General features: G+C 54.4%; 1 protein-coding gene across 1 annotated transcript in view; it reads right to left on the bottom strand.

Moving 5' to 3' along the window:
- PSAT1 (phosphoserine aminotransferase 1) overlaps positions 1-17,014 on the bottom strand; it is a 29,613-nt gene extending 12,599 nt beyond the window's left edge. The window contains exons 1-5 of the mRNA XM_078885318.1: positions 16,863-17,014; positions 16,113-16,181; positions 15,214-15,274; positions 13,191-13,260; positions 10,480-10,808 (exon numbers count right to left, since the gene is read on the bottom strand). Coding sequence (XP_078741444.1) covers positions 10,480-10,808; positions 13,191-13,260; positions 15,214-15,274; positions 16,113-16,172 — 520 coding nt within the window. The 5' untranslated portion in view covers positions 16,173-16,181; positions 16,863-17,014. The remainder of the gene's footprint in view (positions 1-10,479; positions 10,809-13,190; positions 13,261-15,213; positions 15,275-16,112; positions 16,182-16,862) is intronic.
- Between the last annotated feature and the right edge of the window lie 301 nt (positions 17,015-17,315).

The following is a 17,315-nucleotide window of genomic DNA, read 5'->3' as shown; positions in this document are numbered from 1 at the left end:
GTGACACACACACACAGTGACACACACACAGTGACACACACACACACAGTGACACACACACAGTGACACACACACACAGTGACACACACACACAGTGACACACACACACAGTGACACACACACACACAGTGACACACACACAGTGACACACACACACAGTGACACACACACACAGTGACACACACACACAGTGACACACACACACACAGTGACACACACACACAGTGACACACACACACAGTGACACAGTGACACAGTGACACACACACACAGTGACACACACACACACACAGTGACACACACACACAGTGACACACACACACAGTGACACACACAGTGACACACACACACAGTGACACACACAGTGACACACAGTGACACACACACACAGTGACACACACACACAGTGACACACACACACAGTGACACACACACACAGTGACACACACACAGTGACACACACACACAGTGACACACACACAGAGTGACACACACACACAGTGACACACACAGTGACACACACACACAGTGACACACACACACAGTGACACACACACAGTGACACACACACACAGTGACACACACAGTGACACACACACACAGTGACACACACAGTGACACACACACACAGTGACACACACACAGTGACACACACACAGTGACACACACACAGTGACACACACACAGTGACACACACAGTGACACACACACAGTGACACACACACACAGTGACACACACACAGTGACACACACACACACAGTGACACACACACAGTGACACACACACACACAGTGACACACACACAGTGACACACACACACACACAGTGACACACACACACAGTGACACACACACACAGTGACACACACACACAGTGACACACACACACACAGTGACACACACACAGTGACACACACACACAGTGACACACACACACAGTGACACACACACACACAGTGACACACACACACACAGTGACACACACACACAGTGACACACACACACAGTGACACAGTGACACAGTGACACACACACACAGTGACACACACACACACACAGTGACACACACACAGTACACGTGTGTGTGCACTGTGTGTGTGTGTGTCACTGTGTGTGTGTACTGTGTGTGTACTGTGTGTGTGTGTCACTATGTGTGTGTGTGTCACTGTGTGTGTCACTGTGTCACTGTATGTGTGTCACTGTGTGTGTGTGTGTCATTGTGTGTGTGTGTCACTGTGTGTGTGTGTCACTGTGTGTGTGTGTCACTGTGTGTGTGTGTCACTGTGTGTGTGTACTGTGTGTACTGTGTGTGTGTGTACTGTGTGTCACTGTGTGTGTACTGTGTGTGTGTCTGTGTGTGTGTCTGTGTGTGTGTCTGTGTGTGTGTCACTGTGTGTGTCTGTGTGTGTGTCTGTGTGTGTGTCTGTGTGTGTGTCACTGTGTGTGTCACTGTGTGTCTGTGTGTGTGTCTGTGTGTGTGTCACTGTGTGTGTCTGTGTGTGTCTGTGTGTGTGTCACTGTGTGTGTCTGTGTGTGTGTTTGTGTGTGTGTCTGTGTGTGTGTCACTGTGTGTGTCTGTGTGTGTGTATGTCTGTGTGTGTGTACTGTGTGTGTATTGTGTGTGTGTGTACTGTGTGTGTACTGTGTGTGTCTGTGTCACTGTGTGTGTGTGTACTGTGTGTGTATCACTGTGTGTGTGTGTACTGTGTGTGTGTACTGTGTGTGTCACTGTGTGTGTACTGTGTGTGTACTGTGTGTGTGTGTACTGTGTGTGTGTATCACTGTGTGTGTGTGTACTGTGTGTGTACTGTGTGTGTGTGTACTGTGTGTGTCACTGTGTGTGTACTGTGTGTGTACTGTGTGTGTGTGTACTGTGTGTGTGTATCACTGTGTGTGTGTGTACTGTGTGTGTACTGTGTGTGTCTGTGTCACTGTGTGTGTCACTGTGTGTGTACTGTGTGTGTACTGTGTGTGTGTGTACTGTGTGTGTGTATCACTGTGTGTGTGTGTGTGTACTGTGTGTGTACTGTGTGTGTGTGTGTACTGTGTGTGTCTGTGTCACTGTGTGTGTGTGTACTGTGTGTGTACTGTGTGTGTGTGTGTACTGTGTGTGTCTGTGTCACTGTGTGTGTGTGTACTGTGTGTGTATCACTGTGTGTGTACTGTGTGTGTGTGTCACTGTGTGTGTGTGTACTGTGTGTGTGTGTCTGTGTGTGTCACTGTGTGTGTGTCACTGTGTGTGTCTGTGTGTGTCACTGTGTGTGTCTGTGTGTGTGTCTGTGTGTGTCTGTGTGTGTGTCACTGTGTGTGTCTGTGTGTGTGTCTGTGTGTGTGTCACTGTGTGTGTCTGTGTGTGTGTCTGTGTGTGTGTGTCTCTGTGTGTCACTGTGTGTGTGTACTGTGTGTGTACTGTGTGTGTTTCTGTGTGTGTGTCTGTGTGTGTGTGTGTCTGTGTGTGTGTGTGTGTCTGTGTGTGTGTCTGTGTGTGTGTCTGTGTGTGTATCTGTGTCTGTGTGTGTGTCTGTGTCTGTGTGTGTGTCTGTGTGTGTATCTGTGTGTGTATCTGTGTGTGTGTGTGTGTCTGTGTGTGTCTGTGTGTCTGTGTGTGTGTGTCTGTGTGTGTGTGTGTCTGTGTGTGTGTGTCTGTGTGTGTGTGTCTGTGTGTGTGTGTGTGTGTCTGTGTGTGTGTCTGTGTGTGTGTGTGTGTGTCTGTGTGTGTGTCTGTGTGTGTGTCTGTGTGTGTGTCTGTGTGTGTATCTGTGTCTGTGTGTGTGTCTGTGTGTGTGTCTGTGTGTGTGTCTGTGTGTGTATCTGTGTGTGTATCTGTGTGTGTGTGTGTCTGTGTGTGTGTGTCTGTGTGTGTGTCTGTGTGTGTATCTGTGTGTGTATCTGTGTGTGTATCTGTGTGTGTGTCTGTGTGTGTGTCTGTGTGTGTGTGTCTGTGTGTGTGTGTGTCTGTGTGTGTGTGTCTGTGTGTGTGTGTCTGTGTGTGTGTGTCTGTGTGTGTGTGTCTGTGTGTGTGTGTCTGTGTGTGTGTCTGTGTGTGTGTCTGTGTGTGTGTGTGTCTGTGTGTGTGTCTGTGTGTGTGTGTCTGTGTGTGTGTGTCTGTGTGTGTGTGTCTGTGTGTCTGTGTGTGTGTGTCTGTGTGTCTGTGTGTGTGTAGTAACGCTCACGACTCGTTCACACCGGAGTTGGAGGCACACTTGTTTATTTAACACCAACGTTGTGACATACACATTTGAGGGGGTATCGGCCCCTTCACCCGTCTATCTGAGGACACACCTCTCTAGCTAACCCTAGCCTGCCTCTGAGTCCTCCACTAATGGGCTAGGGGAGGCTATCTTGGCCCGACACTGGTCAGTCGGGCCCGGTACCCAGAGTCCAGACCAGCACTGGCTCTGGCTCTGGTACCACGCCACTGGCTCGAGCCTGCGCGGTCCTGATAAGGACGGCGTACCAGGGGGAGTCCAGGGCTCTATCTCAGACGTCTTCCGCCTCCTCTTCTTTAGCTAAACATCACTCCCGAGCCCCCCGATACATTCCCCTTTTATACACCCCCCTCCCTGAGGGGTGGGGCCCCGGGGGATCGTAACGTCCGAAGCGCGGACGTCGCAGAGGGCACCTGCCCGTGCACTGACGTAGCCCCGCCCACTGTGCTTCTTTACCATATGCTGCCATGCATAACGGGCTCTCTGTAACAGCCCTACATCACTCCCCCCCACATAGCATGCAGCCGTCCCGGCTGCCAACATACAAAATTTGACAATAAAGGTGCCTTCACCCCCTGACGTGTGCCTCACTATTTTTGAACCATAACAGGAACCAGAACAAGACACAACAACAAGATGAGAAACAACCCGTCGCACCCCCCCGAATAAATACGAATTCCGTAAAAAAAACAGCTTATATACAACCAGCAGGGAACCCACCCCGCACACACAACAAACGGTGAACCCAACATATGTACATCCGAGGAGCGGGAAACACACCATCCACACAACAGCCAATAAACACAACAGCTATGTACACATTTTCCGGCCTCACAACAGTTTGCGCATTTTAGCGCGCGTCCTTGCAGCGGGCCCCTCACACGGGGTAACCCCGCGTGGCGGACCATCAGGTGGCGACTGTCCGTCTTGAGGTGAGCATTCCTCTGACTCCGCGTGACCCTCGGTATCCGCAGGAGGGGTGATCGGGCGTGAGCCCGTCACTCCTGATGCTCCTGAAGGTGGCACAGCCGGCAAGGCATCAGGTGAGAGCGACAGAGACGGACCCAGCAAGTCGGCCGACCCCCCACATGTTTGGCCACGCGCGTGTGAAGTGGGGTCGTGTACCGCAGCGAAGGGTTTTAATCTGGAGGGGTGCACGAACCATCGCCGCTTCCCCCACTTGATGCGCACGCACTGCGGACGTAACACCTCCACCACTTCCACAGGGCCCCGCCACGGCCGCACAAGTTTAGAGGAGGTTGCCAGTGGCACCTGGGGGCAGTGCAACCATGCCTTGTCCCCCGGCTTCCACTGCAGCATGTGCGCTCGACTCAATCTGAGGCGCTCATTTGCCTTCTGACGGAGGTCAGAGTTTTGCATTGCAGCATCCCGTGCCTCGGTCAATTTGTCCAGATTAAATTTAACGTGGTCAGCCAGATTAGTTTTTCCCTGCGGCACGGGGATCCGCAACTGGGCACGAACAGGCGGGTCTGGTTCTCGGCCGTACATGAGGTAAAAGGGAGAAAACCCCGTAGCCGCATGGGGTGCCATCCGGTACGCCGCCAAGACCCCCTGAATTTGTAGGTCCCAATCCGTTTGCGAGTCCGAAACTTGTTGTGATAACATGGACGAGATGGTGCGATGCAAACGTTCGACCATCCCGTCAGTTTGTGGGTGATATGGGGAGGTCCGAATTTTCTTTGTGCCCAGGAGATCGCAGACTTGTCTGAGTAGTTTACCGGAAAAATTTCTGCCCTGGTCGGTCAGCAGCCTCTCCGGAGCACCTTTGTCCAGGACATAACCCTGAACAAAGGCCTCCACGATGGCTGCTGCCGACTGGTTGGCCAAAGGCCAGGCCATAGGCCAGCGTGTAAAATACTCGACACCCGTCAACAAATATCTATTCCCTCTGGGGGTGGCGGGGAATGGTCCCAAAATGTCCAGAGCGACCAGCTCGTTTATCCTGGACACTTTGATCGATTGCAAGGGCGGGTTAGACTCCCGTGCCGGCGGTTTGCGTTGTGCACATTGAGGGCACGATCCCAACAAATCCCCCACATCCCTCGTCATGCCAGGCCAGTAAAAATCAAGTTGCAGCAAGGCGAGAGTCTTTTGGGTCCCCAGGTGTAGGAGGCGCTCATGAGCGGCCCATACCACCCTACCCCGCAACCCAGTAGGGACAACCAGCCGATGTCGACGTGACTTCCCGTCCCAATGCATTAGCAGACCTTGGCACATTTCCCATGCGTCGGAACCACCTCTTTTTCCCCCCGCCGCACCGCCAACGCGACGTCGCCACCCGAGGAGGGAGACATCCTCCATCTGGAGGCGCCCCCATTCAATGACGGGCAACCCCAACAGGGAATCTTTGCCCTGTTGTTCGATCGAATTAGGAACCATTGCATCGTCGTCGTTGGCGGCCGCCAAGACAGGTACCGATGTGTCCCCTGGAGGCCTGCAACGTCCAGACCCCAGGAGGCATGCACACTCGGAGGTGGTTGGCAAGCGTGACAGAGCGTCCGCGTTGGTGTGGCGAACGCCCTTACGGTATGTGGTTTGGAAATCGTAATCCTGGAGGACCTCCAACCATCGGGACAATTGTCCCGATGGCTGTTGAACCCTCAGGGCGTACTGCAGTGCCGCATGATCTGTGCGGACGGTGAAATGCCGACCGTACAGATATGGGCGATACTGTTGGACGAAATGGACAATTGCCAACAGTTCCCTACGGGTGACACAATACCGTTGCTCCGCTGGAGACAACACCCGACTGCCGTACGCAACCACATGTTCCACGCCGTCAACCACCTGGGAGAGCACGCCCCCAATACCCGTGTTGCTCGCATCGGTGTCGAGCAAGAACGGTTTTGAAAAATCAGGGTAAATCAGGGGAGGAGCGTTTACCAAAGCATCCCGAAGGGAGCAAAAAGCAGCCTCCTCCTCCTGACCCCAGCAAAACCGAACCCCTTTAGATGTTAAAGCATGTAGGGGTTTGGCGATAGTCGCAAAATTAGCGACGAAGCGTCTATAATACGACGCAAACCCAATAAAACTCCTAACCTCTCCCACTGAGGTGGGAGTCGGCCAGGAGCTTACACACTGCGTTTTGGCGGGATCGGTAGAAATACCTGAGCGCCCCACGATGTGCCCCAAATAACGCACCGACTCGCGTAACAAATGGCATTTTTGGGGCTTAAATTTCAAATTAGCAGCCCGCATCTTTAGGAAAACCGCCCGCAACCTCTGGAGATGTTCCTCAAAAGTTTTGCCAAAGACAATGACGTCATCCAAATAAATCAGGCACGACTCCCATTGCAATCCAGCCAAAACCAATTCCATCAACCGCTGGAAAGTTGCCGGCGCTGAGTGTAAGCCCATCGGCAACCGGTTGAATTGAAACAGGCCGTGCGGAGTACGGAAAGCAGTTTTAGGCTTTGAATCATCGTCCAGAGGAAGCTGCCAGAATCCCGAAAGTAAGTCCAATGTGGAGAAGAATCGCGCTCCCGCCAAGGCGTCAAGCGATTCGTCCATCCGTGGGAGCGGGTATGCGTCGGCAACCGTAATTTTATTAAGGCGCCGAAAGTCAACGCAAAACCGCAACGAACCGTCCTGCTTCTTAACCAGGACGATCGGCGCTCCCCAAGGGCTGTTGGAGGGAGAAATTATGTCGGCGGCTAGCATGTCATCAACAGCCGATTTGACATGGTCCTTTTCGGCGGGACTCAACCGAAAAGGATTTAGGCGTATTGGCGCGCTGTCACCCGTATCAATATGGTGACGCAGCAGATGAGTGCAGCCCAAATCGTATTTATCCCGACTGAAAACGTCGGAAAATTCCCTCAGTAGTGTCTTAAGACGTTGGCGCTCTAAATTTGACAGGTCCGTCGATCCCGCGCAAAGCGCCTCGAGCCACCCTTCATCGCTGTCTGAATGTGGTCGCGGTGCAGGGGCAGCGCCGACATGACTCGCGACGGGTTCCTCACAGGGCACCGGCGTTGCGTGAGCAAGCACGGTCCCCTGTGGGACCACCACCGTCTGCGAGCCCACATTGAGGACCGCGATGAAGGGTTCTCCATCCCCTCTCACTATGGTCTGGGCCGGGAGTAAATTAGGTCCACTGACCCCGGCCCTAGACGGTCCCAGCAAAACCCCTTGAGCCCCAATGCCCTTAGCGAAGGGCCGCCGAAGTCTCAAAGGAATTAACATTTGCGCCCCCGGAGGAACGCGCACCGTTCTATCTACGAACGCCGGCACCGTCGCGAACGCCGTCCGGCTCGTAGCGGGGGATGGCAAAAACGCCATGCGTCGGCCCGATGGGAGCTCAATGCATCCCTGGTCGATTAATATCCTAATCGGCATTTTGGCCAGGAAATCCGTCCCCAGCAGGCACGGAACCGCCAGCGAGGAGGAAACAAAAATCGGCCCAGATAATTTAATATCCCCGACACAAATTTGGGCTCGAATTTGTCCGATGATGCCAAGTGAACCCCCGTTAGCAGCAAAGAATGGCACGTTAACAGGCATCAAAGGACGGCTTTGGGCAGGGAGAATGTTATAAATCAACTCCGAAATAATGGTCGCCGATGCTCCTGTATCGACCAGGATGCGCACCTCGACCCCATCGATGTGACCCACAACGGCCGACGACCCTGACGACGCGGCTACAACCCGATGGGCCAACACGGACCACTGGCTGGGTTCAATCTGAGTACCCAGAGCGGTGCGTGTTGGTGCCATGGTACGCGATATTGGCCCCCCCTTCGCTGCGGTGTTTAAGTGTGCGACGGGCGTGTGCGTGGGCCAAACGTGAGGGGTGCCGCGACTCGCCGGATTATGATGGTGGAGCTTGTGACGAGGGCCGGCGTCCCGTTGAGGTGTCGTCCTGCGCTGCCCAGGAGAGCGGCACCCCGAGGCGACGTGGCCCCGGATGCCGCAGTTGTAACAGCGTGGAAGCGCTGGTGACGACGATGGATGTTGTAGACGGCTTGAACCGGCCCGGTCCTCCCGTACTCCCGCTCCATGCTGCCGTTGATGGTCGATGGCGCAAACCTCTTCCGCCGGGAGGGTGGCTGCAGCGACGGCACGCCCGCTCGCCGCCTTGCTGGCCTTCCGTCGTTGAGAGGACAGGTTTGCGTGGAGAAGACGGGCCGCTTGGAGGGAGCACATCTCTGCATCGTCCTGTGCGACAATGACGATGTCTAAGTCGTCCGCCAGCAAAAGTATCTTCTCTGTCACCATGGCGTCGACACCCTCGTCATCCATTCGTGGAAAGGCCTCCTTCGCCAGTGCCAGGAGGCTTGTGCGGTACGCCAGGGGCGACTCCTTCGTCCCCCGCTGGCGATCGTAAAAGAGTTGGCGACAGTCCGATGGTGGACCATATACCGCCGACAGCACCTGCATCGCCTTCCGCAGCGTGGAGCGCCTCTCCTTCGAAGCCGATGTTAGAGTGGCGAGGGCGTCGCTGTCGAGAAGTGCTGGCAGCGCGCGGAGAGCCTCGGCGTCTGTCCACTGTGCCATCTCCTGGTGAGCGAGGAAGCGCCGCTGGAAGCCGCCCCAGTCGCCATCCTCGCCCACAAATTCCTTGAGTGGAGGTAGCCGCTGATGTAAGGCAGCGGCTGCAGAGGAAGAACGCACTCCCTCGTCCGCCTCACTCAACTCAGCGTCGGCACGAACCAGCGATGGCATCGCCGGTCGCACCCGTGGTGACGTTCCGCCCGTTGGTGGTGACGCGGCAGGTACTGTACTCCCGCCGTTGGACGCGATGCTTAGAGCGGCCACGCCCTTAACAGCAGCTGCAGCGATGGCGGGAGTTTCAAAATGTTGCTCCGTGGAAATGGCGGGAAGGCGCTGTGATCGTCGGCTGCCGTTGCCCCGTGGCGGTCCCGCAGCCCCCAGCTGCGTGATGGTGTCGAGCATGGCGGCTGCGGCGTACAGCAGCTCGGTCAGCTTCGCGTGCGCCTCCCTCAGCCCCTCCATCGACGGCTCCCCTTCCTCCAGCTGCTGTGGCGTGGATGCGCCCAGCCCCGGCTGGTCGATGGCATCTTCAGCCGTCTCGGGCCCTCCGACTGCAGTGGTGTCTTCTGCCTCTGGTACCCCGACTCGAGTCGTCCGGCGTGTATCCATGTTCGTACTTTGTTTCACTTCTGACGCCAGATGTAGTAACGCTCACGACTCGTTGACACCGGAGTTGGAGGCACACTTGTTTATTTGAATACCAACGTTGTGACATACACATTTGAGGGGGTATCGGCCCCCTCACCCGTCTATCTGAGGACACACCTCTCTAGCTAACCCTAGCCTGCCTCTGAGTCCTCCACTAATGGGCTAGGGGAGGCTATCTTGGCCCGACACTGGTCAGTCGGGCCCGGTACCCAGAGTCCAGACCAGCACTGGCTCTGGCTCTGGTACCACGCCACTGGCTCGAGCCTGCGCGGTCCTGATAAGGACGGCGTACCAGGGGGAGTCCAGGGCTCTATCTCAGACGTCTTCCGCCTCCTCTTCTTTAGCTAAACATCACTTCCCGAGCCCTTTGATACAATCCCCTTTTATACCCAACCCCTCCCTGAGGGGTGGGGCCCCGGGGGATCATAACGACCGAATCGACCCCCCAGGGTGTCTGGCGCGGACGTCGCAGAGGGCACCTGCTTGTGCACACATGTAGCCCCGCCTACTGTGTTTGTTTACCATAGGCTGCCATGCATAACGGGCTCTCTGTAACAGCCCTACATGTGTGTCTGTGTGTGTGTGTCTGTGTGTGTGTGTCTGTGTGTTTGTCTGTGTGTGTGTGTCTGTGTGTGTGTGTGTCTGTGTGTGTGTGTCTGTGTGTGTCTGTGTGTGTATCTGTGTGTGTGTGTGTCTGTGCGTGTGTGTGTCTGTGTGCGTGTGTGTGTCTGTGTGTGTCTGTGTGTGTGTGTCTGTGTGTGTGTGTGTTTGTGTTGTGTGTCTGTGTGTGTGTGTCTGTGTGTGTGTCTGTGTGTGTGTCTGTGTGTGTGTCTGGGTGTGTGCGTGTGTGTGTGCGTGTGTGTGTCTGTGTGCGTGTGTGCGTCTGTGTGTGTATCTGTGTGTGTGTGTGTGTCTGTGTGTGTGTGTGTCTGTGTGTGTGTGTCTGTGTGTGTATCTGTGTCTGTCTGTGTGTGTCTGTGTGTGTGTGTCTGTGTGTGTGTCTGTGTGTGTGTGTGTGTCTGTGTGTGTGTCTGTGTGTGTGTCTGTGTGTGTGTCTGTGTGTGTGTCTGTGTGTGTGTCTGTGTGTGTCTGTGTGTGCGGTACCAACGTGTGTACTGCTGCAGGGGTGGGTGCGCTACCCGCACTGCCCCGTACTTGCGAGCCTCTTGGGCAGCCTTGGCAGACCAGGAACCCGTCACCACAAAGTCCACACCACCACCACCACCATCACCACCACCACCACCACCGCCACCACCACCACCATCACCACCACCACCACCACCACCGCCACCACCACCACCACCACCGCCACCACCACCACAACCACCACCACCACCACCACCACCGCCACCACCGAGTAGGTTGAGGGGGATGGCACTGAATTGCCCCGATCCACCGCCCTGGGCAAAGAGAACCCGGTAGTTGCTGGGAACGCCTCTGTGACACACACAGTGACACACACAGTGACACACACACAGTGACACACACACACAGTGACACACACAGTGACACACACACACAGTGACACACACAGTGACACACACACAGTGACACAGACACAGTGACACACACACACAGTGACACACACACACACAGTGACACACACACACACACAGTGACACACACACACACAGTGACACACACACACAGTGACACACACACACAGTGACACACACACACACAGTGACACACACACACAGTGACACACACACACACAGTGACACACACACAGTGACACACACACACACAGTGACACACACACACAGTGACACACACAGTGACACACACACACAGTGACACACACAGTGACACACACACAGTGACACAGACACAGTGACACACACACACAGTGACACACACACACACAGTGACACACACACACACACAGTGACACACACACACACAGTGACACACACACACAGTGACACACACACACAGTGACACACACACACAGTGACACACACACACACAGTGACACACACACACAGTGACACACACACACACAGTGACACACACACACACAGTGACACACACACACAGTGACACACACACACACAGTGACACACACACACACACAGTGACACACACACACAGTGACACACACACACAGTGACACACACACAGTGACACACACATACAGTGACACACACACACAGTGACACACACACACACAGTGAAACACACACACACAGTGACACACACACACACAGTGACACACACACAGTGACACACACACAGTGACACACACACAGTGACACACACACACACAGTGACACACACACACAGTGACACACACACAGTGACACACACACACAGTGACACACACACACAGTGACACACACACAGTGACACACACACAGTGACACACACACACAGTGAGACACACACACAGTGACACACACACACAGTGACACACACACAGTGACACACACACAGTGACACACACACAGTGACACACACACACAGTGACACACACACACAGTGACACACACACACAGTGACACACACAGTGACACACACACACAGTGACACACACACACAGTGACACACACACACAGTGACACACACACACAGTGACACACACACACACAGTGACACACACACGGTGACACACACACACACAGTGACACACACACAGTGACACACACACACACAGTGACACACACACACACAGTGACACACACACAGTGACACACACAGTGACACACACAGTGACACACAACAACAACAACAACAACCGCCATTCGCCACTAAGTGGCGGTGACGTCACCACGACGCTTGTGCCAGGCCATGTGCACCTTGAGGCCACGTGAAGTGTCGAACGCCCGTTGGCAGGAGGTCACGGGGCAGACCCAGCAGGTGCCACGGGTCGACTGACCGAGATGACCGAGATGACTGGCTGATGCACCACCTGTGCCCCCTACTGTGCCAACTTGCTGTGCTTTAGCCACCCGGCGCTCCGCTCGTTGTTGTGAGCGTCGCTCCTCCGCCCTCCGTTGTTGTTGGAGGGCGACTGCCTCCAACTGCCCAGTAGCGTCCTTCACGAGCCTCCTCCACTGAGGCCGATCTTGACACCGCTGGTACCAGTCATCGGCAAGTCCACTCAGCTCCACGTCCTCCTGTACCACATCACTCCATCTCTTCTCTAGCCCGTGCCGCGCCCGTTTAGCCCCCTCGATCCGGCCGAACAAAAGCTGTTTAGGCATGCGGTGGCTGGGCATGCGGGCTACATGACCCAGCCAACGCAGCCTTGCCTGCCGGAGGAGCTCACTGATGGGACTTTGCCCAGATCTTTCAAGGACTTGTGAGCTCCTCACACAATCCAGCCTGGTTAAACCCAGGATGGATCGTAGGCAGGCCAGCCTAAATGTTTCCAACCGGCGAAGATGCTCCACTAGGGGGGTCCACGTTTCGCAAGCATAGAGAAGGGAGGGAATGACCGTGGCCGAGAAGACCTGAAGCTTCGTGCGGAGCGACAGACCAGGTAGCTTCCACACAGCGTTACGCAACCGATGAAAAGATATTGCCGCTCGACTGATTCGGAGTGAGACCTCTGCTGATAAACTGGAGCCGGTCATGAGCACACTGCCCAGGTATGGGAAACTCTCTACTCTCTCCACAACTGCCCCACACAGTGACACACACACACAGTGACACACACACAGTGAGTGGGTGAGTGAGTGAGTGAGTGGGTGGGTGAGTGAGTGGGTGAGTGAGTGGGTGAGTGAGTGGGTGAGTGAGTGAGTGGGTGGGTGAGTGAGTGAGTGAGTGGGTGAGTGAGTGGGTGAGTGAGTGGGTGAGTGAGTGAGTGAGTCTCACAGCAAGTCACGAATTAATCCTTCGGTGTTTTTCATGATCCGGGAAAATTCAGATGATCGGTGGCTCATTTCTGAAACAAAAGGCAGACACAGTGACACACAGACACACAGACACACACAGACACACACAGACACACAGACACACACAGACACACAGACACACACACACACAGACACACACAGACACACACAGACAGATACAGACACACACAAACACACAGACACACACACAGACACACACACACAGACACACACAGACACACACACAGACACACACAAACACACACACACACAGACACACACAAACACACACACACAGACACACACACAGACACACACACACACAGACACACAGACACACACACAGATACACACACAGACACACACACACAGATACACACACAGACACACAGACACACACACACACAGACAGACACACACACAGACACACACACAGACACACACACTTACACAGACACACACACACAGACACACACACACAGACACACACACACACAGGTACACACACACAGGTACACACAGACACAGACAAAGCTCCCCCAGGTAGCCTCTAGCAGGGCTGTAGGGGCAAGTGCTGACACAGGCAAAGCTGCCCCAGGTAGCCTCTAGCAGGGCTGTAGGGGCAAGTGCTGTTACACACACAGGCAAAGCTGCCCGAGGTAGCCTCTAGCAGGGCTGTAGGGGCAAGTGCTGACACAGGCAAAGATGCCCCAGGTAGCCTCTAGCAGGGCTGTAGGGGCAAGTGCTGACACAGGCAAAGCTGCCCCAGGTAGCCTCTAGCAGGGCTGTAGGGGCAAGTGCTGTTACACACACACAGACAAAGCTCCCCCAGGTAGCCTCTAGCAGGGCTGAAGGGACAAGTGCTGTTACACACACAGACAGAGCTCCCCCAGGTAGCCTCTAGCAGGGCTGTAGGGGCAAGTGCTGTTGCACAGACACAGACAAAGCTCCCCCAGGTAGCCTCTAGCAGGGCTGTAGGGGCAAGTGCTGACACAGGCAAAGCTGCCCCAGGTAGCCTCTAGCAGGGCTGTAGGGGCAAGTGCTGACACAGGCAAAGCTCCCCCAGGTAGCCTCTAGCAGGGCTGTAGGGGCAAGTGCTGACACAGGCAAAGCTGCCCCAGGTAGCCTCTAGCAGGGCTGTAGGGGCAAGTGCTGACACAGGCAAAGATGTCCCAGGTAGCCTCTAGCAGGGATGTAGGGGCAAGTGCTGTTACACAGACAAAGCTCCCCCAGGTAGCCTCTAGCAGGGATGTAGGGGCAAGTGCTGTTACACAGACAAAGCTCCCCCAGGTAGCCTCTAGCAGGGCTGTAGAGGCAAGTGCTGTTACACAGACAAAGCTGCCCCAGGTAGCCTGTAGCAGGGCTGTAGGGGCAAGTGCTGTTACACACACAGACAAAGCTCCCCCAGGTAGCCTCTAGCAGGGCTGTAGGGGCAAGTGCTGACACAGGCAAAGCTGCCCCAGGTAGCCTCTAGCAGGGCTGTAGGGGCAAGTGCTGTTACACACACAAAGCTGCCCCAGGTAGCCTCTAGCAGGGCTGTAGGGGCAAGTGCTGACACAGGCAAAGCTGCCCCAGGTAGCCTCTAGCAGGGCTGTAGGAGCAAGTGCTGACACAGGCAAAGCTGCCCCAGGTAGCCTCTAGCAGGGCTGTAGGGGCAAGTGCTGTTACACAGACAAAGCTCCCCCAGGTAGCCTCTAGCAGGGCTGTAGGGGCAAGTGCTGACACAGGCAAAGCTGCCCCAGGTAGCCTCTAGCAGGGCTGTAGGGGCAAGTGCTGACACAGGCAAAGCTGCCCCAGGTAGCCTCTAGCAGGGCTGTAGGGGCAAGTGCTGTTACACACACAAAGCTCCCCCAGGTAGCCTCTAGCAGGGCTGTAGGGGCAAGTGCTGTTACACAGACAAAGCTCCCCCAGGTAGCCTCTAGCAGGGCTGTAGGGGCAAGTGCTGTTACACAGACAAAGCTGCCCCAGGTAGCCTCTACTAGGAGGGGACAAGGGTGTCTCACCCATCACACTGATTCCCAGGCCTTGGTAGTCGAGCATCTCCCTCTGGGCTTGGAGAAGAACCTTCAAGACACACACAGAGACACACAGAGACACACACAGAGACACACACAGAGAGAGACACAGAGACACACAGAGACACACAGAGACACACAGAGACACACAGAGAGAAAGAGACACAGAGACAGATAAACACACACACAGAGACACACACAGAGACACACACAGAGACACACACAGACACACAGGGACACAGAGAGACACACACAGAGACACACAGATAAACACACAGAGAGAGACACAGAGAGACACAGAGACACACAGAGACACACAGAGACACATACAGAGACACACACAGATACACACAGACACACACAGAGACACACACAGACAGATAAACACAGACACACAGACATACACACACACACACACACAGAGAGACACCCATATAAACACAGAGACACAGACACACACAGAGACAGAGACACAGAGACACAGAGACACACACAGAGACACAGAGACACCCAGATAAACACAGAGACACAGACACACACAGAGACACACAGATACAGAGACACACAGAGACACAGACACACACACACAGACACGTGGTGCTGTGTACAGTGAGGTGTACAGTGCTGTGTACAGTGAGGTGTACAGTGCTGTATACAGTGGTGTGTACAGTGTCGTGTACAGTGCAATGTGCAGTGAGGTGTACAGTGCTGTGTACAGTGTCGTGTACAGTGCAGTGTGCAGTGGTGTGCGCAGTGTCGTGTACAGTGAAGTGTACAGTGTCGTGTACAGTGAAGTGTACAGTGGTGTGTACAGTGCCGTGTACAGTGCCGCGTACAGTGAGGTGTAAGGCCTGCAGGCATCACCTCCTGTCCCCCGTCACACTCACCGGGCGTGGGAGCTTAGAAGGCCCCGCCCCGAAGTTGATCACCTCTCTGTCGTCTCCCATCGCGGATCTCTGCGGCGGCATTGATCGTGGATCAATAATCGATAATATTGATCAATAATCGATAATGGAGTTCTCTCTCTCTCTGTGTGCAGGGTCTCTAACAGAGCTCCCCGCTATGGAACTCGCCTCTCGATTAACGATTTACGACTAGGTCGATATTCACCGTTACCAATAATCGATAATATTGATCAATAATCGATAATGGAGTTCTCTCTCTGTCTGTGTGCAGGGTCTCTAACAGAGCTCCCCGCTATGGAACTCGCCTCTCGATTAACGATTTACGACTAGGTCGATATTCACCGTTACCAATAATCGATAATATTGATCAATAATCGATAACGGAGTTCTCTCTCTCTCTGCAGACTGGCTGTCTCGAACGGAGCTCCGCTATGGAAATCACCTCCCTGGTGATGATTTGACGACTTGGTAGAAAGTCGTCACTTACTTCTAATCAGTAGCAATCACAATCGATAATATTGATCAATAATCGATAACAGAGTATCTGTACAGTCTTGTGGTATCTCACACAGCTCTGCCAACTGACCTCTCTTATGGCGATCGATGGTAAGATGGTGGTTACTTACTACTAATTATACCAATCGGCAGCAATCACAATCGATAATATTGATCAATAATCGATAACGGACGTCTGATGCAGCATGTCAGAAGCTGCTCAGCTCTGGGGCTTACCTCTCTCAAAGCGATAGACGGCTCTCTGCAGATCGATCACCGTTATCAGCTGTCACTAATCAGCAGCAATCACAATCAATAGTTATTGATCGATAATCGATAACGGAGTCTCTGTTACAGCCTTGGCGGGTCTCTCACGCAGATCCGACTGCAAAGTGGCCGGGGGGGGCGGGGCGTTCCTCCTTATATAGACAGCGGGGGAGTGACGTCACTACGGCCCCACCCCCCTCCCCCTCACAAAAAAATTCCGGCTCGCTGATTGGTTCACCCCCTCTCACGCACCCCTCCCCCCCTCACCAACTTGCAGAAATCCGGATCGCTGATTGGTTCATCCCCCCCCCCTCTCTCCCCCCCCCCACCAACTTGCAAAAATTCGGCTCGCTGATTGGTTTATTCCCCCAACCCCCCCCCCCTCTCTCTCCCCCCCCACCAACTAGCAAAAATCCGGCTCGC

This window comes from Lampetra fluviatilis, unplaced genomic scaffold (assembly GCF_964198595.1).
Source record: "Lampetra fluviatilis unplaced genomic scaffold, kcLamFluv1.1 SCAFFOLD_167, whole genome shotgun sequence".
NCBI lineage: Eukaryota > Metazoa > Chordata > Hyperoartia > Petromyzontiformes > Petromyzontidae > Lampetra > Lampetra fluviatilis.
Note: the sequence above shows the minus strand (reverse complement) of the source record. Positions and strands in the feature narration are given on the sequence as shown.